Raw genomic sequence first — 22,580 nt, forward strand, 5'->3', positions numbered from 1 at the left:
TAAATCCCAGTTTATTCAGAGAACGCAGCCTCATTCACGCCACGCCTCTGATCCAACATGGCAGCTTGGACTCGGCGACAGGAAGAGCTTTGCAGAGGTCAGGAAAACAAGGATGCAACAGATTGCCGCTGCTGCTGTCGAGTCGTCAATCAGCTCCTCGGCTCTAAAAGGTGGCGACAGTTAATTACTGCTGCGGCCGGAGAGGTCAGAGTCAACACCCTCGCCCACAAACTGGTCTAACTGGTCTGGCTCCAGCGAATGAAAATCACACACTTCCATCAACGTTAACGACTCCTCGCCGAGTGTGAAGCCATTCCTTTGAATAAACATCACGGCTGTCAGCGTCATCACCTCCATCATCAGTCTTATTTTTAATCCCCACTGAGAAGCCAGCTAGAAGAAGTGGGTTTTCAACAAAGATTTAAAATGCTCTAAACTTTGAAAAGGATAGACCAACGAGAAAAGGTCCTAGCCTACTAGCCTCCTAGCCTCCTAGCCCCCTAGCCTCCTAGCTAACCTGCCACCTGCTGGTATGAGAGTTGTTTCCTTTCAGGTGTAGCAGACGGTCCTTGGCTGTAGTCTCTGTGGTGCGTTCAAGTGTAAATTGTTGGTCCAGTCAGTCTGTCTCTGGTGCTGTTAGTTCTTTCATGTTTGGTGCATCCACATCTTAAAGTGTCCTCCTGACGTCTGACCTTTTACTATCTTCACGTGTGTGACCTTTGACCTCTGAATGTAAGCGAGTGTGTGTTTCCAGATAGTCGATAAAGGAAAAACGGCCCGAGGGACGTTGGTAAAAGAAGTGTGTTTGAGTTCAGGACGTGAAGACACACACGGTCTCCAGTGGTCTCTGGTTGTCAATGTGGATCCATCAGACCAACGGGAGGCTGTGACCTCCTCCTTTTCCCCTCAACCTTCTTCCCTTCTTCAACTACTTTTTGTCTTTTCCTCTTTCCTCTGCTCTTCCCTTCATTTTTCTTCATTTATAGTCTTTCATTCTCTTTGTCTCCACACCTTCATCCATCTTTTTCTTCCTCTCCCTTCTGTCTTTCCTCTAACATGTTCTCTGATGACTTCATCTTGTCCTCCTCGTACTGTATTCCTGCTCTAGTCCTTGAACCTGGTCCTGGTAGTGTACTCAGTATGTAGGTCAAGGTTGTGTCTCTGCTTTCTAGTCTGAACACACACACACACACACACACAAAGTATTTTTGGCAGCTCAGTGTGTGATCGCCCCTTGAGATGTCAGAGCTTTTAGGTCAGACAGATCCATGAGCTTCAGCAGCTTCCTGGAAAAACTGAAAACACTCTGAATTATTCAGCGTCACCGTAAAACAACAACTGTTTAACGAACACAAACTGCTTTAAAGATCATGTTGGTCCCAGAAAGGATTTAAATAAAGTTACAGCTGCTTGGTTAAAGACATATTACACTTTTTATACCAAAGCAGAAGAAAAGTGCTTGATAGTGAGCTTGAACGTAACCACTGCAGAATTTAAGGCATTGAGAAACGTGCCCACAGCAGGAAGTTGCACCACCGTGTTTCACAGTGGTGGTGTGGTGTGTGTGTGTGTGGTGATGTAAAGTGTTTGTTGTCGGCCAAACATGACAAAAAGCCTGTTGCAACCTAAAAATCACTGCTCAAATTATGACTAAAACAATAAACTCTGTCCATTAGTATATTTCACCCAGATTATTTTATAAAGAGCAGATCAGATCTAATTTTAATTTCTGCTGTAGCACAAAAAAAGTTTTCTGTTCCTTCAGAGCGGAGCCTTTTCAGCTTCTGGCATCAATATTTGATGACCTCTCCACCCGCCTGACTCACTGAGGCCACCAAAACAAACGCACTGATGCAACCCGTGTTGGCATTTTGACATGGATGAAAAGATAGCGGCAGCCACGTCTCGTACACACACACACACACATCTCTGGAGTGTGTGCAGGTTAAAGGTCAAACCGTGTGGGTGAAGACGATGAGTCTTCATCTGTTTGTTTATATGACGACGTATTTAAAACTAAACACATGAGCTCTTTCTTTCTTTCTTTCTCTCTCTAATGAACTTGTGTGTTTCAGTGAGAGCTCTCAGTTTGATGAGTTCTGTCGCACTGAGCTGTCAATCAAATGTCCGATCCACACAGAAGTTGTGGTGGTTTGACCCGAGCGCCACGCTGAGGTCGAAGCCTGGGGCTGAACACCGACACTCGGTAAAGGTCAGGACAGTCAACTGTGGAGTCCTGCAGCTACACACACGGACTCATGTTTCTATGTATGCAAGGACCTTCCTTTGACATAATGCATTCCCTAACAAGCTCAAGAGTTCCCCTAACGCTAACCCGATTCTAAGCTTCACCCTAAAATCCTCAGATCAGTTTTTTAAAACCATTTCCTGCATCTGACAGAAATCTCTCTGTGACGCCTCAACACTGGTTTTACACAACAAATCTCACAAGATCGTGGAACGAGATTAGTCAGCATGTGGACGTGTGACAGAGATCCAAAACATGACAGAAGCTCTAATTACTCTGAGAGCACCGTCAGGACTGAAAGGTAATTGGATTTAAAAACTATGACAACAGAAGAGAGCTGCACAAAAGCAAAGACACGTGAAAGATGTAAAACTAGAGGGAACGGATATCTGGAACCAAATTATTATTCATAACCAAACTGTTTCAAAATCAAATTGGGGCTTCTCCTCTGAAGCACATGTATTTATTCTACATTTGCAACTATGGCCAACCATGTGCTCATATATTTTATTCCTTTAACAGCCTACTGTAGTTAGTAGGTGACTATTTTCCCCAATGTTTAAATCTAAATAAATAGATGTAATGTAAATGTTATTGATGTATAAGCAGCACATATTTAATCACAGCCTGCAGGAAGTCCCAGCTCAGATCTGGGTTACAGTAACGGGAGGCGGAGGTTGTGACGGAGGGTGTTTCCCAGCCTAAAAGCCTCCCAGCCTGTTAACACCAGCCATTAGCTCTCCGTTTAAACCTTCATGACAGCTTACGCTGTGCTCCGCTCAGCCGTCGGGACATTTCTGTGTCATTCACATAAGAAAGTGTCACATTACAAAAATGTTTACTCTTAATTAACCCTACTTATTCATTCATTCGTTTTATTTATTGCCCTTTGCACGATGTTGCGAGGTGCTGCCACAAATAAAGTCGACGTCCATTATTCATCGAGCTCTTTCATCCCTGAGCAGGAGTGAGTTTTACCTTGATGCAGGCGGGGGAGCAGAGGAAGGGCAGGCGTCTCTGCTTGATGGGGTGGAGGTAATGGACTCTGGCAGGCCGCTGGGTGGAGACGTGGCACTCAGAGTCAGAGAGAGAGAGAGATCAGTGTTTCCAGCTGCAGCTCTGCTTATTGATGAAGAAAAAGAAAAAAAAATAACAGAACAACGATCGATCCGAGCTTCACTGCTGTTAGAGGAGAAACAACAACAGAAACACTGAAGATTATTGAGATTTAAAGGTTCAGGGATCAAGTTTTCCTCTTAAATATGAAAAATCTGATCATTTACAGCTATGTTCTGTTCATTCCTGCCCTGCAAGAAAGCATTGTGGGAAATGTAGGACATCGGACCCGACTGGACTGAATATGCTGAACAGGTGTAGTCTGGAGTGTGATCCTGGGCGGTTTGAAAGCAGGTCAGCAGCTCTACGCTCGCCCTCATTTTCCATCAGGGAAAAGGCCTGAGTGGTTATAGACGGTCATTAAATATTTCACATCTTCTCTAAGCAGCAGCAGCAGCAGCAACACAAACCAGTCACATTTTATTATCTACATAATAGCACTTGTACGGAGGTGAATTATCTCAGAAACCAACACCAGTGTGTTTTCTCTCTGGGTTGCTGCTCCGTCGTCCTCCGCCAGGTCTGAACTCTCCCTGTGGGCCTCGCCGGCGGCCTGCGGCGGCGGCGGCGGGCTGTGTGACCTGAGGAAGCTAAAGTGGGACACACAACATCTTGCTTGGATGATTGATCACGTCACAAGCAGGCAAAGTTAACCAGATGAAGACTGCGGGAGAAAAAAAACTCTCATAAATGATTCTGGTGCGCGTCATTAAAGATGTAGAGTCGGCAGCAGACAGCGTTATGCACTCGGACAGGAAGCTCCGGGTGTCTCCTTCTTACTGCTACGTCTCTCTTTTAATAATAGCTTTATATATTTATTTATTTATCCGAGCTGTATGTCCTGTTCTAATCTAATTTCCTGAATAACTTTGATACCCAGGATGTTGTAAACGTTAAAGGAATAAAATCAGATTTCAGGCCTTAGTTCTGTATTTGTTTTTGTCTGCAGATTGCTGCTGTTGGTCAGTCAGACATTTCAGTCTCTGCCTCTGGTATCGGTGTGTGTTTGTTTGCTTTGGGCCAGGCGTGAGTTCACACATCTGCTGGTGCAAAGAGTATAAGAAAGGAGGGGTGGAAATGGACGGTAGTGTTGTGTGTGTGTGTGTTGGTTCAGGGAGAGCAGCTAAAAGCTTCCTCGGGTTGTTGGTGGCGTGCATCACTTCGGGGTTTAAGGTCTCAGTGCAGCAGCAGCAGCAGCTCAGTGCAAACCTGCTATCAACAGAGACTTTAACAGGTTTAGGATCAATACATGTGTCAGTCTTTTCGCTGCCTGGTGCTCGCTGGTTGGAAATTACCGTCAGTGTATAGACCTTGACGTACGCGGTAGGTTGGAATCAATACAACAGATTGTTTTTAACCACGTCACCGATTTCCTGTTAAACTACTGTTTATTTACGGCTAGATTCACTATTTAAGTGGGATTCTACGTCATACGAGTGTGGAGATGTACCTTCAAACTCATCTTTGTCTGACATCATCATCAAAAGATCAGCAAAGACTTCAGAAACAAGACTGGAGGCACAACATTTATCTGTACAATCCTTCATTTCTTACCTAACTTTCCTGTAGTGACTGAGGAGGAAGCCTTGGCTAGCTTTGCTATCTCTACACTGCCTGCCTGCTGAACAGCTGGGTTTAACAGGTGATGTAGAGGTGGGGACTACAGGGACAGCTGGTGGACAGGTGAAGGAACAGCAGGCTCTGAAATACAGGAGACGTTAGCACAGACAGACAGACAAATTAAAAGTTCAGCCATTCAGTGTGATTGCACGAAATCCTTTATTTCCAAGGATCCAAGAGCACATTTCAACACACTGCTCAAAGACAAACTGCATTTTTTTTTTAAAAAGTTTAACATACAGAACATCTACAACCTTCAGTGATTAAAAAGTAGCAAAATAAAGTCTGTGTGCCTTAAAACGAAACAAAAAAAATATGAACCACGACAAAAAACTGAGAGTTTGGTTTCAAAGTTTCAACTCTGTCAAAAAAAAAACAGAAAACAAGTGAATTTTATTTTAAAATTTCTGTAAGTCTTGGCACCAAACTGTTTTGAGCTAAAGTGTCTTTAAAAATGAAGATAAAACATTAAACTTTTACAGAACAATATTCATACCACGTCATAAAATGCTTTTTTTTTCTACAAGACTACTTTAAGTGCTGGAGAAAGAGTTTATAAGTGAGTTTAAAGTAGTGCTTGCAACATTAAAAACACACTACACACACACACACACACACACTTTTTTTAATCCTTGAAAAACGTTTGTCACATTATAATTTTTTCTTTCATACAGCATTTAAATAAGTGTTTTATAAGAAACGTCAGTTTACAATAAAAAAAAAAAAACAAGAGGCAAATCTGTAAATGCATTTCGTCGTTGTGTCGTCACCTACCGCCTCCTGTATCTGCGGTTCACTTTTAAGCACCTTGTTGTGAAATAAAAGCTTCATGTTAACAGTTATTATACACAAGACATTCAACAACGGAGCGACTGCAGACACACGTGTCTCATTTGGTTTTTGAGTCTGTGCTAAATGCTAAATGCTGTCCCCTCAAACCCTCCAGCTTCCGACTGTGAAGAAGCTCTTTCTGTCTTTTTAGTGTTTCAACGCGACGATCACGTCACATCAGAGCTGAAATTATTAAAACACAAGGATAGACACATCACTGAAACAAAGATCTTGTCTTCTGTGTGTTCTGACAGGATGTAAGATTTAACTGAGATGCAAAAGTCTTAATTCTTTAACCTGATGATAACATAATCACTGCACATGTCCACAAATAAAAGCCAAAGGAACCACGAGCTGCAAATACTCACAACACAACCAAATGCATCAGAGCAAGAACATTTCCAATCACAAATGAAGTGTTTATTTAAAAGGCTGATAAGGAATCAGCTCACTTCCAACAACGATGATGATGAGCAGAAAATGTCAACAGCTCCAAAGGTCAGAAAGCTCTGAACAACATGCATGTCACTGCAGGTTCATCGCTCTTTGGTGAATCCTCTAGCTTCGGTTGTGTTGTGAGTCCTTGCAGCACACGGGTTGTCAGATTTAATGATGCTGCAATAAATAAGCCACTGAACATTATCAGCCGATACTATTCCACCTAATTAGTTTGATCTGTGACGTCTATAAAAGCCGATCAGATATCTGCTTTGTGAACGTAGCACCGACTGGCTCCTGGCATGCTGGGTACGCTGGCGTCAGCAGCCGAGCACCGTCTCAGATAAACATCCACCTACCTACCTACGCTCTGTCTTTTCACGAGCAAAGAGGAAGTCAGGTCAAAAACAACAGCGGAGACACTGACCTGTCTTTGGGGCAGCTGTCTTACAGTCTCTCTGACAGGGTTTAGAAGCAGCGTGGACATGTCCAAAGCTGAAACAGTGGCCGTTTCACAAATATGTCCCATCTACAGTACAATGATTTCCAACTACTACTGCTGCTCATCACACTAACTTCAACATTTAAACTGTAAAAGTCATGTTTTAATCCTTCATGTTAAAATAAAACTTTAATTTGTGATGTTTGGGTTGTTTCCAACACGGATATTTTCTCTTTGTTGGGTTTATTGTACATTAAAACAGGATTAAAGAATAACTTCGGTGCACTTCCTCTTCTGCCTTCATTATTTACAATTAGACTGTTAATGGTGTGTGTGTGTGTGTGTGTGTAAGAGCATTCAGTGATTCCTAGGCGACACGACTGCAGGAGAAAGCCGGTGGGAGTCTGGCTGGCCGAGGCCGCCCCAGACAAGGCATTAACGGGAGGTTTTCACACTGTCTCTGGTCCAGGAAACAAAAATGCTTTTTAATGTTTGAGTTCAGCGCCACTGACGGACCAATCAGATCTGCTCTGATTACCTCTGTACTGTACGTATAAGTGCACAACATCATTGTAAACCTCAAATGCAGCATTAAGATGAAATTTTAAGACGCTGCTTGTTCTTTCTGCAGCAGCAGGGATAAATAAAAACCTTGCAACTAATTTTAACCTTTTTGTCTGTTTAAATCTCAATTCAACAATAATAATGACGGAGAGAAATGCTTTTTGTCGACATGTAGAGCACAAGTCAGGACAAACCTATGAGCCTACGGCCAATCTACATCTAGGTGACGAACAAACACTGACGTTTAAATACTCTGTTGGTGATTCTGCATAAATGTCTTTTATACAGAAATATTCATTCACCGCTTTACGACGGTGAAAGCAGCAGCGGTTTTTTTTGTTCCACTTGAATGGCACAACATATTTAAAATACTGCTTTTGTATGTTTCAAATGATTTCTTGTGATTAAACTGTGGAGGAGGAGGAGGACAGCCTAACATACAGTTTAAGGGTGAATATTTCCTACTTTTCAGGCAGCCATTGGTTTCAGTTCACTTAACTGGGATCATTTCTATCGATTCAAATATGAAAATGGTCTTTTTTTGCATTAGGAGACATCAGGTAAAGATTTAAAGATCATATTAGACTGAATTTAAGAATGCAAATAACTTAAAACCTTTAGAAACTGTTGCTCTCCTTTTTTGTGTTATTATTTCTCTTTAACGGTGTATATACAGATCAGAAAGGGATGAGTTCTGGTTTGAGGGCAAAGATCCATTTATGTTCCGGTGAAGGAGCAACCTGGAAACACAAACTTTACCCAAACGTGGAGCTGTAACATTCTGTGAGAGGTTACTTGTGTAACCCTGGTTTTCTGACTATGTGGTAAAAAAACAAATGCTACGAAAGAGAAGCCGATGTCTTCGTCCGCGGTGTCTACCTTCTCCTCCAGCCGTCTCTGACACTGGGCCTTCGTCCCCTCAGAGGTAGAATCCAGATTTGTGGGGGTCCTGTAGGGCGGGGAGTCCGTTTGGGCACGAGACAGGGGCGTCGCCTGGTGTCACCCCGTTTCCGCTGGGCATCACACACTTCCTGGCGTAGGCTGTGCTGGCGGGACTGACGAGGCGACCGTTCTCCAGCTGTGAAACCAAACGACATGTGAAGAATCTGGTAAATCTGGTTTAAATAATGTGGATAGAGGCAAAGCAAAACTGTTTCACATTAAGAATCTTGTCCTGAGCCTCAGAAAACAAACTAATCTTATAAACCAATCAGCCTGATAGTCACTGATAATACATTTGAGATGGTTTGATAAAAAAAAGCCTCTGAAGCTGGATTCATATGTGCAGGACCGTGCACCTGCAACATCGGATAAACTACTTTTCCTATTTACTACTGCGGGCAACTGTTGTCACGGAGTCACCGTTGACCTTAATCACATGAAGCAGGTCAGGTCATGCAGAAGGCACTAGGCAGCAGATGTTTAGTGGGCAGACCTGAAGTCCTGAGAGACACCGTGACAGAAGGAGGAGGACGAGGGACGAAGGAGGGAAGTAAGGGATAATCCTCTTCCCCTAGGTTTGTCACTAGCCAGCGCTGAAGCAGTTCAGGTGAAATGCATTTGAAATAGACCCGACTTAACTTGATGTAGAGTAGATTTTAGCTTTAGCTTTTTACCCAGATGAGAGGCTCTAACATGTAAAGGAATGGGCGGTAAACACATTCAACGTTCCTGCTGATCTGTGTAACATCTTCAGTCGAATAAACAAGTAGAACAACTTAACTAAAACCTTTATTTCTGCCACATCTAAAGCTTCTGTGTGAGTATCTCTGCTCGTCTTCACATGCCTGTTGAATCAACAAGCATTAGTCACATACAGGTCCTGTGAGTAATAAATCATGTTCATCCTTCCTGCTACTGTTCACTGGTCTTGTAACTGTATAAATACTGCTGTTTACCAGACCTGGGTGTGCTTAATTACAGATTATTTCACGACAATTAGCTGCCAACAATTAGTCACTTAATTATCTGACTGATCCAACTCGTCTACTGCAGCTATGAAAGAGTTGAGGATGTAAGGACGTCACCGTGGGCTCATTTTAATTGGTTAATTTAAGGAAAACAACATTTAAGTTTTCAAATACAGTTTTATTTCTACTTCTTCCTCCTCCATTTTAATAAAACATCTCCTAAGAGGGCTCATGATACGACACACACACACATGTTTTGTTCTCCGCAGCGCGTTAAGTGAAACTGTGTGTAGAGAGATGTTTAATAAATCAAACAGCAGCGCCTCCTCCTCCTCCTCCTCCTCCTCCTCCTCCTCCATGCTGCGTTCACAGCATTAGGTAATGATGACAGTCAAATTGTAGGTCAGCGCCGCTCACGCTTGGCTGGACGGGCTGCCAGTATTTTTCTTTCAGCGACAGCCAGTGACCCTGAAGAATAACAGTGGAGGCTGAATGGGGCGGGGATGAATGGATGCCTGCTGGGTTTTAGCCATCTCGACCTTATTCTATTCATTAGTGCGCTCTCTGCTGCTCAGGCCCATTCTCTCATATTTCATTATATCTCTTTTTGTTAACTCGTGAGTTTGTTTTTTCTTTCTAAACACCAGCTTCATGCTTGGAGGAACATGATGGGAAAAGATGCAAAGACTCTAGTTTAACGTTGTGTTTTTATAAAAGCCTTTATAAACTACCTCTGTCAGGGAAAACTAAACCAGAGCCGCAGTTTGGGACGGCTCCTCCAACATTCCTGCTTCAAACCTAAACCTGGCAGCGCCGACTGGCAAGGTCTCTGCGCCCTGTTACAGTTTACGATGGGAATTTCTGCAGACCTCTAACGACGACGCCCCTTTGTACTCCAACTGATTAGGGTGACATTCCCCAGCCCTCGCTCCCCTGGCATTACAGGAAAAAAGTTTTTAGTTGGATTATAAAGACAAATTCCAAAGCTCCAGCAGCCCAACATGATCCTCACAGTTACTTTTACACAACGCCCATAATAAAGGTGTAAAACAACAAACACGACAACCATCTCCCCTGAACTAAAACCCCTTCACTTGACCTCGCTCTGCTCTCAGGCTGTGTAGCTGCTCGTCTCATCTTATTTACACGTCTGGTCGCATCAACACAGTTTACACTGAGCCTCGTGAAAGCCCCGGGTCTTTGTGTGCTGACAGTGAAAGAGAACAGCGCAGGGTTGAAGGGTTGGGACCGTGGATCCTTGCAGCCCTTGGTTTGTTGACGTTCACTGATACACAAGGGCAGCGCAGACTTCGGGGCAGGAGTCAACAGTCTGGCTTCAAGACGGGACAGGTCTGAGGAGACTGGCAGCTTTAGCTGTTCTGAGACATTAAGGAGGAAGAAAGAAGCGGCCTGACACCAGACAGACAGAAGGTCTTAGAGGGATTAATATTCAGAATGACAGTGGAGGGAGGGGACGGCATTACTCACCTGCACCCGGTCTTTCATATTCTAACACTAAGTACACGTACGGTAGCTAACTGGTCTTGCTCACCTTGCTGTGGACAGAGTCCTGTGTGCCGTTGAACACGCTGTAGGCCTCTAAGGACGGCAGGCTGTGCTGTGGCTGCGACAGACCCAGGAGCTGCTCCAGTTCAAGGGCAGAGCTCTGGGGGGGACACTGGGGTAAACAAGACAGAGCAACTTGAGTCTGGTGGGGCTGTGTGGCGGCCACCACATCCTCGTAGTGGCAAAAGCCCCGTGCAGTCAGGCCGTTTAGAAGTGTAGCACCTGCAGCGTGTGGTGTGTTGGAGACGCTGTAATCTGAGAGGTCAACATCTGGAAAGGTCGTGTGTCCATTCATGTTCGGGCCGAGCTGATTCTGAAAGGACTGGGACGGGAGGTGGAGGGAGTGCTGGTCCTGCTGGAGCTGCCACTGTTTACCTGATTCCAGAGGAGAGTTCAGGTGTTTGTGCTCACCGTTCAGATTTGTGTGTTTGAGAGCAGTGTGTGCGTCTGTCGTCGCCACCCAGTGACTGTTAGGGTAAGGGTTACCAGTCAGGTCGCTGGCGTTCACTGTCCCAGGACGTGAGGCAGACTGGATGTGCCCTGGCTGAGCTTTCAGCAGCTCACCTGAACTGATGTGCTGCTGCATCTGTTGCGACAGCTGGATGATGGGTTGCCTGCTGCTGGGAAGAGCTGGACACGTCAAACATGATACCTGGGGGACACTCTGAGCTGAGTCTGGGTGTGATGGATGGCTTACAGGTGCAGATCCACCTCTGTGACCTTGTTCCTCTCCTGCCGTCCCACCTTCCAGAGAGTCATGGATGTATGAGAGGATCTCATTGTTGGTGAGAAGGTCGCTCAGTGTTGGGATGTGGTTGGCATCCAGCTCCACTTGGATCATCCTCTCATCAAGCAGCAGCAGCTCCAGATCCTCAGCGTTCAGGCCCAGGTTCTCCAGGGCGCTGAAGAGCTCACTGTTGGAGCAGGTTTCCTCTCCGCCCAGAGACAGAGAGTCCAAGGTGGACAGAAGTGGGTCAAAACTGGGCGTCTTACCGTTGCTTCTCCCTGCCTCCCCGTTAGACACAACATGCCAGCTGTCGCCACTGAACCAACCATCAGTCTTACTTTGCTCGCTGAACACGGTGCTGTGATAGGACATCTTAGGCTCTGTGTCCGGCTGGCAGACATACACGGACTCATCCTGGCTCATCAACGCTCCCAGCAGGGACTTTGGGTCCAGGTCATCGACAGACCTCTTGTCCACTTTGCCTTTCTTGGACTTGCTGCCTTTGGCTTTGCCCTGGAAGGAGTCAGGGAAACCGTGCAGCGGAAAACCAGTCTGGTAAAGAAGAGCCTCTCCGGTGGCGAAGGTAAAGGGAAGGTGCATAGATCGCTTTCTCAGGTGTTCCCCTCCTTCCTCCTCCCTGTTAGTAAATATATCGCAGAGAGGAAATTAATAGATGAACACAGTAAAACTCTAAACATTAAATGGAAACAAGAACCACTCACGCCAAAGGCCTCTGGGTGGCGATGATATAGTCCGGCTTGCCGTTCTTGTAGACGAGTCGTGCGTTGGCCTGGACCCACTTCCATCGGTTGTCCTTAGTGAGCAGCCTGAAAACGGTGAGGCCGCTCTCGCCCGTCTTTATCACTGGAATCACATCAAAACGACACGTTGGAGGCTCTGTGTCACTGCTGTTTACGTTCTGGACGCCCCGCGGCGCACACACACACTCACAATGCATTTGCTCAGTGAGGCACGCTGCTGGGATGGAGCCTACATGCTGACGTTCACTTTGGCTTCATGCACATGCTACGAGGTCTGTTTGCTCTACACTCAAACTCATCTCAACCAGCCCCTCGTCTCCAAAGCTCAATGAGTCCTCGTCCTCTTCCAGGCATTTAATATGTCCTCTGAATATGTTGCCAGTCTATCGCTGCCTTGTTGTTGTTGCAACCAAACAGGAACACTGAGTCACTGTTTCTCTTTACACGGTTTCAGAGTGTCCGCTACATATTTTTAGCAGTAAAAGCTACAAGCTGCTGGCCTTCAGGGCAAACTGCAATATTTATGGCTGTGTACAAACTCTTATTTTTAAACAGAACACACAGTGCATCTCCAAGACTGTGGCCTATAAAGTTACTGACAGCGTATTGGTAACTAATTTCACTTGGATGAAAGAGAAAAACAAACGACAACAAAGCACGGGAACATGATGTACTTTTTAACTTTGTGCCCTATGATTTTGTAGAGTAATACTAGGTTTTCCATTGTTTTTGCTTTATAGAGATATACAAATCACTGCTAAGTACATGCAAGATACAGAAGTAAATGTCTGTCTGTGTTCTCTAACTTGTTTTCTTTGCTCTGACCCAACAAAACCTCGGGTACTACTATGAACGATCAGATTATTAGGTTTTTCTTCATTTAGATTTGCGGCCTATCGCTTGTTGTATGTTTCCGAGCGCATATGCATGTGTTTCCACTTGTGTATGCATGACTAATTGCATACAGTGTGTGTGTGTGTGTTTGTGTGTCTGGTAGCGGTGATGCGGGAGTTGAGGGCGCCATGGTTACCACTAACCGGGTCATCCGGTACACGAGCTAAGTAGGACACTTGACTCCCGCGCTGAGATTTCCACCATCGACAGCTAGTTGGTTTGTTTGTGTGTTTGTTTAATGTACAAACATTATGACGAACGCGACACAGGGAAATACACTTCAGCTCAGATTACAGAAATAATCTGGACGAGTTTAAAGATGAAAAGGTCCCATATTGTGGTATTAAAATACCAGTAATTCAGCTCTTCCTCTGAGCATGCCTGGACACCAGTAATTATCTGATAACTGGAATATGATCTTCCCGAATCACATATTCATATTTGTATTCAGTTTTCTTCCAGTGACTTACTTCGGACGTGGTTTTCGGCGCAGTACAGCATGTCGGCAGCGTGGATGAACTGGTATCCTGACCCTCGGACTCTCAGCTCGGCCTCCGTGTAGCCCAGAACTATTTTACCCCTGAGCGCCCAGGAGAACAGCAGACACACTCAAGACTTACAAAGCCACACACGGATTGAGCTCAGCGTCATTTAGTTTCAGGTTACGTTACGTACTTTGCATCGCAAGCCATAGGTGTGAAGTCGAGCTTGTGTTTGGTCCTGAAGATCATGTTCCTCGTCCTGATTTCCAGGATGGCTGGAGGCTGGAGGGGCGTGGCGATGGCAAACAGGGCGAGCTGAGCCGGGGGGCTTCCTTCGTTGTCGCACTGCTGACGGCTCTGACCGTGGAGGAACTTCAGCCTGCCCTGGATGTTCAGAGCCTGGCAGGATTTTGAATTTGAAAGAAATGAGACAAGTGAGGCGGCCCCTACCTCTCTCCCTCTTAGCGTCAAGCTTCTGCAGCAGACATGTAAGTGCTGTTTCTTCTCTCCCTGTCGAGCTCCATCAGTTTTATTTATCCTGCCGGGTAACGCTGAGAGCAAAACTACTTCAGAGTACAACGTAAACACTGCAGATGAACTGGTGTCTCTGACTGAAACACAGTTATTACACTCCCTCTGTGCAGCATTTAAGTGACATGGAACTTTTATGAGATAATAAGACTGATTACCCTCCTCCACATTCATGAACTTTCGGGTCACCAGACAAGAGAGGTTTCACAACCAAAACCTGAAAACACTTTCTCCCATCTGCTGTCCTCCCCTCACCCTATGGCATCCCGTGTGAAGACTCCCTCCTCCTCCTCCTCCTCCTCCTCCTCCTCTGTTAGCTCTGGTTAATTGACCTCGGTGGGTTTAAGAGCCTGCAGCCGTGATGTCAGGAATCTAGCCCTGAATAGCAGGAGGGATTACGAAAAACAAAGCCATAGCGACCGGTAGACAGGAGCTGGAACCTGGCTTACTGCTCACGCAAACAGGGAGGGGAGATGGAGTGATGCAGGTTCGAACCCCTCTGTGAGCCCTGCTGGATAAAAGAAGTGACCCTGACCATATTATCATGCCTGCTCTCAGTCTTAGTTAGTCTTCCTAATAGTGTAAAGGGTTGTAGTGTCACTAGTACGATGTAGAGACTAGTTTTTCCAACAGTATCTCATCTTTTCTCCATCTGCAGCTCGTTGCCTTAACGTGAGCAGTAGTAGCTGGTCTGAAGCTAACAACCCTGACTAAGCAAGTTCTCCCTCTGCTCTCATCTCCTGTGGGTGGTGAGAGGATTAAGACCCTTTTACCCACGACCCCGAGGTTCTCTTAAGGCGGATTACAGGAGTAAATAGTGGCTTCTGACCGCCGAGGGACTGAGGTGGCACGCCATACCACCGGCAGCACCAACAGGCCTCAGCACACGAAAAAAGCGTCTAACACGGATTCAATTCATCACTTTGTTTACAAAGGAAAAATCAGTCAGAGCTGTATGTGGAGAATAAATGTTAATCCTACCAGGAAGCCAGACGAATTGTCCAACAAACAGCGGAAGCGGCAGACAAAGCCTCTCTCCAGGAAGGACGAGTTTTCAGGTGGAAGCTGGTCTGGGCTGTAGCTCACCACGCAGGAAGAGGTCGACACCAACTCAACATCTGAGAGGACATTAAAGAATACTTTTACTACGATGTGTTTATATAAAAAAGGAGGACTCGACCTAGATCTGTTGCTTGTGAGTGTGTTTTTATGTTTGTTTGTGTGTGTCCTCTCAGCAGGTGACGCTTACTTGTCCAGCTGACCCTGGTCTAATTCAAAATGACAAGTGTGTAAATGTGTGTGTGTACAGTGAGCTGCTAGGAGCTGGTTTTTCTTGCTGATGTGCTGTGTTGTTTTTTTCCAAAGGATGTGTGTATATGTGTGCGTGTGCACTATAACATTTAGACCACATCTCAGGAGGTTTATTTCAAAGGTCAATCTATTTTGTTTTGCTTACCTTGATAACAGGCCACCAAAGTACTGATGGAGTATCTGAAAGCTGAAATGAGCCTAAAGATATGATATGTCTCCCATCAGGCACCTGTGAGCTTACCACTGATCAACTGACATGTCTCATTATAGTAAGTTCAGTTTAGTTTAGATTCTCCTGTGCACGCAGCGTGATAATACTCCTGAGCTGAGCTGGGTGTGCCTTCAGTAAACAGACCTGAGGGATCTGTAGAGGATCCGAGGGTGGCAGGGGGGTTGAGGGCCCAGTGCAGGTTCCTCCTGAACTCCTGCTGGTCTTCAGAGTGGATCAGCTCAAACACGCTCTGGTGCATCACATCAGTCTGGCAGGAAACCAAGACAGCAACTGTATTTTAACAGTCACGGCTTAAATAAATGTACAGTAGATAGTATTTTTAAACCGCAGGCTGCATGTAAGACTACAGGAGAATAGGCTGGTGTGTTGCAGTGTGTGAAGCGGTTACTGTCAGCAGGTGCCCTGTGAGGTGTGTTTGATTCCGTTTGCCTTGAAGTGGAGCCAAAAGAAATCAAGTGTCCCTGAATGTTTAGTTCAAATAGTTGAAGCGGAGCCAAAGAGCTGCTGTGGCTGCGTATCTGTTGTCCAGACGCAGCGTGACCTGGCTGAGGACCAGAGTGGAACCACCATCCCAGCGTGGGGAGGGTCAGAGCAGGGTCACCGGGAGGAATTCTGACAGGCACAAGTGTTACGTGAAAAGCTTTTCAAATAGTAATTGTTCTCGTTAGCTGTGTCTGGATCACCGCTTGAAGCTAAGCTAGAGGTGGCTAAGCGGCATTAGCTTAGCTTAGCACAGGAGAAAGAGACAAACAAGCACCGTGTCTTTGTCTTTGTCTCTCCGTGTCCTCTTTCATGGGTGGTGCTCCCTTTTGGATTTGCTGGGTTGTTTTCAAACGCTAAACACGAGCAGAAACGCCGGCTTCATCATCAGTTTAGGTTTGTTTGGTAAACTAGAGGTGACGGGCCTCAGGTGGACGGGGAAATGGGGGGGGGTGAAAGGTGACGTTCACACCCTGACCCAACAACAACAACAGAAGTGTGTGTCTGTAAGGCAGGGAAAGATGTGTTTGTGCACAGTGTGAGACTTATCAGTATGGATCTGCATTCATGTGTGTGAAGGTGTCTGAAATGAGATTAGACTGTTGGTGTTTGCATTTCTTTCAGTGCTCTGGTCGCTGAGGACGATGCATTCACTTCCTGTAAACTCATCTCCTTAAAGCTAATTCCTCATAAGTTAAAGTTTATTCAGCCTTGCTACTAAGACACTAAGATCTGCAGCACGGTAAATAGTCTAAGGAGTTATGCGTATCTGCCTTTATCTAGACATCAATACCTGGTGAAAGCCGAGGTAATCCTGGATGGTGTGAGAGCAGAAGAAGATGATTCCTTCGGCCGTCACGACGAGCACAAAGCCGTTCAGAGCCTGCAGAGACAAAAAACACACTGTTTGTTTCGTCGTTGTTTACAAGAACAAAGGCTTTTCAAACTAGTGAGAGAAGAAGTGGGACGGGAGAGAAGATGAGCGAGGATAAAAGCCACGGGAAACTAAAAATACAGAGATGAGACTTCTCCCCCCGGGCGGAGAGAGGAGAGGCTGGAGCCGAGTGGATGTCAGTTCAGAGAGAAGTCATATAGAGGAGGAAGAGGAGGAAGGAAGGAAGGAGGAGGAGGAGGAGGTCACTGCTACTGCTGGATGACTAACACCTCCATCATCGCTCCTGCTCTCCCTCCTCAGCTTCCTCCAGCCTCGGGGCTCTGTGAGGAGGTGATGACACTGTGTCCGACGCCGGAGAGAGCTGCGACGGCGTCCTGCCATCATCCTCACCGATGAGGAAGACGACGATGTCTTTATCTGAACACACACACACACGTGCTAATACACTCATCCTCGTTTCCATATGTAGGCTCAGACAGCTTTAAAACCTCTTTCAGAATCATTTATTAAAAAAAATACACTAAAACCTAAAACAAGACAGCTTCTCTTGTTGTTGAATAATTTACATTTTGGAGGCAGGATGGTCTCACTGGAAATAAACCCATCATCCACTACGTGCACTTGTACTACTTCATTATAATTAGCTGAGGGTTGATCATCGTGGCAGGATTCATTCTCAGAAACTTACCCTTTAAGTATTTCAAGGTTTAAAAAAGAAGCAGCCAACGTTTCTATTTAAATAACCTAAAAGACAAATTGTAATTCAGTAATTATCATAGTAAAGGCGAATACTAGCCTCGAAAATTGTCAGGATATTTATCACTTTAAAATAAACTACAAGCAGCCTGGAGCTGTGTGACCCCACCCAGACATGAACAGAGTGCAGCAACATACATGCCCTGTGATAAATATTTATTGTGGATTCATCTGTCCCTCAGAGAGAGAGAGAGAGAGGGGATGTTTGTTGTCTCTGTGAGTGTGTTTCCTGAAAGAAGACAACCCAACGATGGCAAAGCACAGGAAAAAGAAGGACAACTCTCTCTCTGTGTGTCTGTGTTCTGTCTCAGCGTTTATCGTTAAAGCTTCACCTCTGTCAGACCTGTCCCGTTTGAGGCAGACCTCATCGTCACACACGATCAATGGGCAGCCAGTCATTGGGTCTCTATGTGAGTGAGATGTGTTTAAGATTTAGTCCAAACCCCCCTCACTTCAATAATAAATGTGTCCACCGGCTCTGTATAATTCATGTGTCTGTTACTGTCTGTAATGGAACAGAGAGGAAGCTGCAGCCCTCCTCTCTGCTGCAGTGAGCCATCAGTTCCTCTGTTGACCAATACATTTATCAATAAACTGATTCAGGCCAGAGGAATCCGTCTCAAGAACTCAAGTGAGCTTCGCCTGTGCTTCCTTTGGTGATTTGAACGTTTAAAAATAATAGATCGTGTGAGATGGAAGTTGTGTTCAGTTGGAAAATGGCCGACCGCTGTGTTCAACTCCAGCTCTCTTTAGTCCACAGCTAAAAGGAGAGACGTCTCCTCCTGTCCTGCTGTGCAGAAGGTTGCAACTGAACTAAAACAGCGTGCAGACGCTCTGCATGATGCACGGGAAAAAAACCTACAACCTGACTCCAAGCCCCAAGCAGGGCTTCAGCTGCCATGTTGTATACACATATGAGCAAAGGAACAAGATGGGGAGATAACACAGAAGGAGGCTTTTCACCAACCTGCAGCAGCAGCTCTCCCTCAGATATTCGTCCGTCTGCCGCCTTGCTGTGATCACTACTCTTGTTTACGCCGTTAGACAGCTGGTTCTTCAAAGCCACTTAGGAAACAGAGAGGATAAGTTGGTTACAGACAATAGTTCGGCCTTCATGTGAGTCAGCCGCTTTGTTTTGGTCTCAGATATCCTGAAATAAACATAAAGTTGAATTATTTTGTGCAGCTGACTTCGTCTTTTGAGGCTAAGGTGAGAAGAGGGAGAGAGGGGGGTAAAGAGAGTTACTGTGACTTAAGAGTTTCCTGTACAGTCAGGCAGACAAACAGCCCCCAAGGGTGACCTATAACCCCCCTGAGACAAAAACATGGAGGCCAGCAGTGTGACTCTGACCCTGAGGGAGAAAACTCTTAGAGTGGATAGACTCTGAAGCAAACAAAGAGCCTTTCTGGAGCAGCAGTGGAGACATTAATGGAAGAGGAAGTCTCTGACAATACCGAGGCCGGAGGTTGGACCGGTTAAACAGTTTCTTCTGATCACGACCCAGATTCCCCACAGGAATCAATAAAGCTCAGTCCATGAACAGAGACGTCGTGAGCAGCAGCCTCAGAGGACAGATCCAAACAGTGGCTGAGTTGGGGTCAACTCAAACATGACCCCGAATCTTTGTTAGTGACTCAGAGAGAGTTTTTAAAAAAGCATGAGGACTATCCAGTGAAGAAGATGGTGTTAAAGCAGACGAAACTCGTATTTAAGACGCTGAGGCGATGACACAAACCATCATCCACCATGCTGTGTTTGCAGGATGTGTGACCAACATTAATATTTCAGAAGGTCGAGCGCCTCCCAGATGACAAACAGAGGGCGCTGTCTGCAAACTAGGATGTGTTTGTGGGTGTTGGGCTTAAAGGCATTTGTGTTAAATATTCATGAAGAACCTTGAACACTTTGACGCCAGTCCAGCCACTAAATGCTGGACTCTTGAAATAAGAGTTGTGTTTCTTTCTTGATGACCTGTAGAGACGTCCTGAACCTCGCAACGTCACAACCTGAGAGCCTGAAGGGAACGTCAGGCTTCTGTTTTTATTGTTTCATTCATGTGAAGGTTTGTATTTCAGAAGATGTGGGAGGTAGATTCAGTCAGTGAGTGGATTATCCCACCGTGTTTTCACCCTCCGAGGCTTTCATCTCCTCGGTAACGCTGCCGTCTCCTCAGACCTACATTTCTGCGCGTCTGAGACTTCGAGGCGAGGGTCGTCTCGTGGCCACGGGCAAAAAAAAAGGATCTGACCTACAATGGGTTTGTCTCATATTAAGATATTAGTATTAGAGGGGGTCGTCCAGGGTTCAAACACCGAGATAGAGATGGGTCTGCAGGGTTTAATCAGAGTTAAAGACAATGAGAACATGCAGCCGAACACAGTCACAGTCTTAGTTTACACTACAATACATACGAGCAGATCTGAGTTAACGCACAGTGAAGTCTGTTGAACCTGCAGACAGAGACTCACATGTTCTCCCCGTGTTAAAGGATTTTTCTGAGCAGATTTCTGTAAGAATCTGCTTTTAAACAGCAAATCTGCGAACACATGCACAGACACACACCCACACACAGACTTCTACATCCCAAAAAATCCATCTGCCGTGCCCCTAAGCCTGCTAACTCCTCGACAAAGCCAACCCTGCCCTTCTTAAACACGGAGAGGCTAAAAACGCGGGGGTCACCACCTCCACCCAAAGCTCCGCCAAACACCACGCCAAAGCTAAAACAAACACTGGCTTCTCTCTCCGGTGAATAAATGATTTCAGGCTCATTGTGGCTGAATTATTAACAGCGAGCAGCTGCTGTGGTAAGACGCAAACATAGATCCGTATAAATCACAACAGGAACATGTACACCGAGGTGAAGAATGGCGACATGATGTTTTTAAAGGGTAAATAAAGACAAACACGAGGATCTGACTGAAATATTGATGACTCTACTCGTCACACGTGGTTTGGACTTCTCTCCACCAACAACTGAAATCATATGAAGTTTCTGACTTTGTTTTGCTCCATAAATTATTTTTTAAATCCCAACAAACACCCTTCTCAACCTACCTTTCTCTCTGACCTTACTACTGTCTCCTTAAAACCTAACTCTCTCTCTTTCTGCGTGTTTTTTTTCATCGGATCGTTTCTGAGGTGTGAAAAGCTATTGCAGTCAGATTTTTTTTTGTACCTTCACAGGAGCTCTGCAGTCGGGGCAGTGTCTCTCCTACCTGAGAAGAAGCTCTTGGTGCGGAGGTAGCTGACGCTGAGCCTCAGGATGGACAGTTTGTCCAGGCTGGAGATGACGTCTTCGGGGAAGGGCAGCAGGCTGGCGAGACGGTCCAGCTCCGAGTTCAGGCGGTCACGGTGGCGTTTGGACGGATTAGACTTGGTGGCCTCGACGGGCGTCGGTTTGACTCTGAAAATGACAAGTTGCCACTTTACAACACAATCATAAACTGACATAAAGGGCTTATTCTAAGGTTTATACTGACTGAACACATTAAAATATTATTATACAATTAAATCAGTCAGACAAAAGCAGCGGATTCTCACATTTTTGTTATTAATATTTGATTAAAACAGCTGAAATTTGCACAGAACTGATGCACATGATCAAAATAGTATGTATCTTATAAATAAAGATTTACTTTCCACACATTTGAACCAGGAAGTGAACCTTTTCAGATCAGTTTTGCTTTTATCTTTTAATCACAGATGATAAAATATTATCAGATATTATAAATGAATATATATATTGATATTAGGAGTCAATAGCGGTTAAATTAATCTAATATCAGTCAAGCTGTGAAGGTTTATTCATTATAAAAGTAGCTTTGGGGTTGAAAATCTTAGAAATACCTCCAACTTAATGTTAGTTATTGATGAGACTGGGCGACACATCATTTGACATTTATTTACACCACGTTTACATACTTTATATCTGTGCTTAAACACAGTTATTGATAAGGCCAGCAGTTAAATAACGTTAATTAAAGCACCGTTTCTCCGTGACTTACCCCTTCTGGGCCGGTTTTCTCCGTTTCCGTCCAGCATACATGGTTTTTGCTCATTTATCACAGCTCGCAGTGAAGCTGGGGGAAATCCATGAACTTGTACAGACAGTAGAACTGGTCTTTTTTCTCAACGACTGACTCGAGAAGCTGCTTTAAGCTAGCTTTAAACGGAACACATCCCTAACCGTTACCGTTAGCTCAGACGTCTAGAAAAAAAAAAAACGTTTAAACTTGTACAATAAAGCTAATTTAAATATTTTATTTTTAATTAAGGATAATAAAATGATATAAACTATAAATATTAAGATGGGCAATGTCACCGTTTAAACTCAGTGTAAAACTGTCAGAAATATCAAAGTGTTTGCCGGTCGTCCGGTTATCCCTTCCATGGCGCTCCTCCTCTGGTGCGTCAAATCCCAATAAAAAACGATTAAACTTCACATCCTGAGAGAAAAACCGTCACCAAAACGAAAAAAAGAAGAAAGTAAAATAGAGGAATTAACGTTTTATTCCTCCCCCTCTGGTCCGGTCCTCTCCTCTCCTCTCGGTTCTCTCTGTCGCTCAGCCCCCTTCTTCTCCTCCTTCTTCTCCCCCTCTTCGGCACTAACCAGCGCGCGCTTCCCGGGCACTGATTTGACGCTGAGAGCGCGCAGAGGGTCAAAGGTGACGTTAGAAATAACGGTCAAACTTTTAATTTGAATTTGAATTAATAAACATAAAAACTATATAATATATATTCAATCTATATTTACACATTTATTAAATATTGTGC

General features: G+C 45.0%; 1 protein-coding gene across 1 annotated transcript; it reads right to left on the bottom strand.

The window, feature by feature from the left end:
• Positions 1–8,127: 8,127 nt before the first annotated feature.
• Positions 8,128–21,852, bottom strand: LOC311509157 (aryl hydrocarbon receptor-like; the record flags this gene model as incomplete). Its single annotated transcript, XM_084574225.1, has 11 exons — positions 8,128–8,337; positions 10,722–12,099; positions 12,185–12,326; positions 13,588–13,697; positions 13,793–13,998; positions 15,112–15,248; positions 15,797–15,920; positions 16,947–17,036; positions 18,772–18,869; positions 21,023–21,210; positions 21,812–21,852. 11 exons carry the CDS (start codon positions 21,850–21,852, stop codon positions 8,179–8,181), a joined length of 2,673 nt encoding a protein of 890 aa, XP_084430351.1. The 3' UTR covers positions 8,128–8,178.
• Between the last annotated feature and the right edge of the window lie 728 nt (positions 21,853–22,580).

The sequence above is a fragment of the Chelon labrosus genome, assembly GCF_963514085.1.
Source record: "Chelon labrosus genome assembly, chromosome: 24".
NCBI lineage: Eukaryota > Metazoa > Chordata > Actinopteri > Mugiliformes > Mugilidae > Chelon > Chelon labrosus.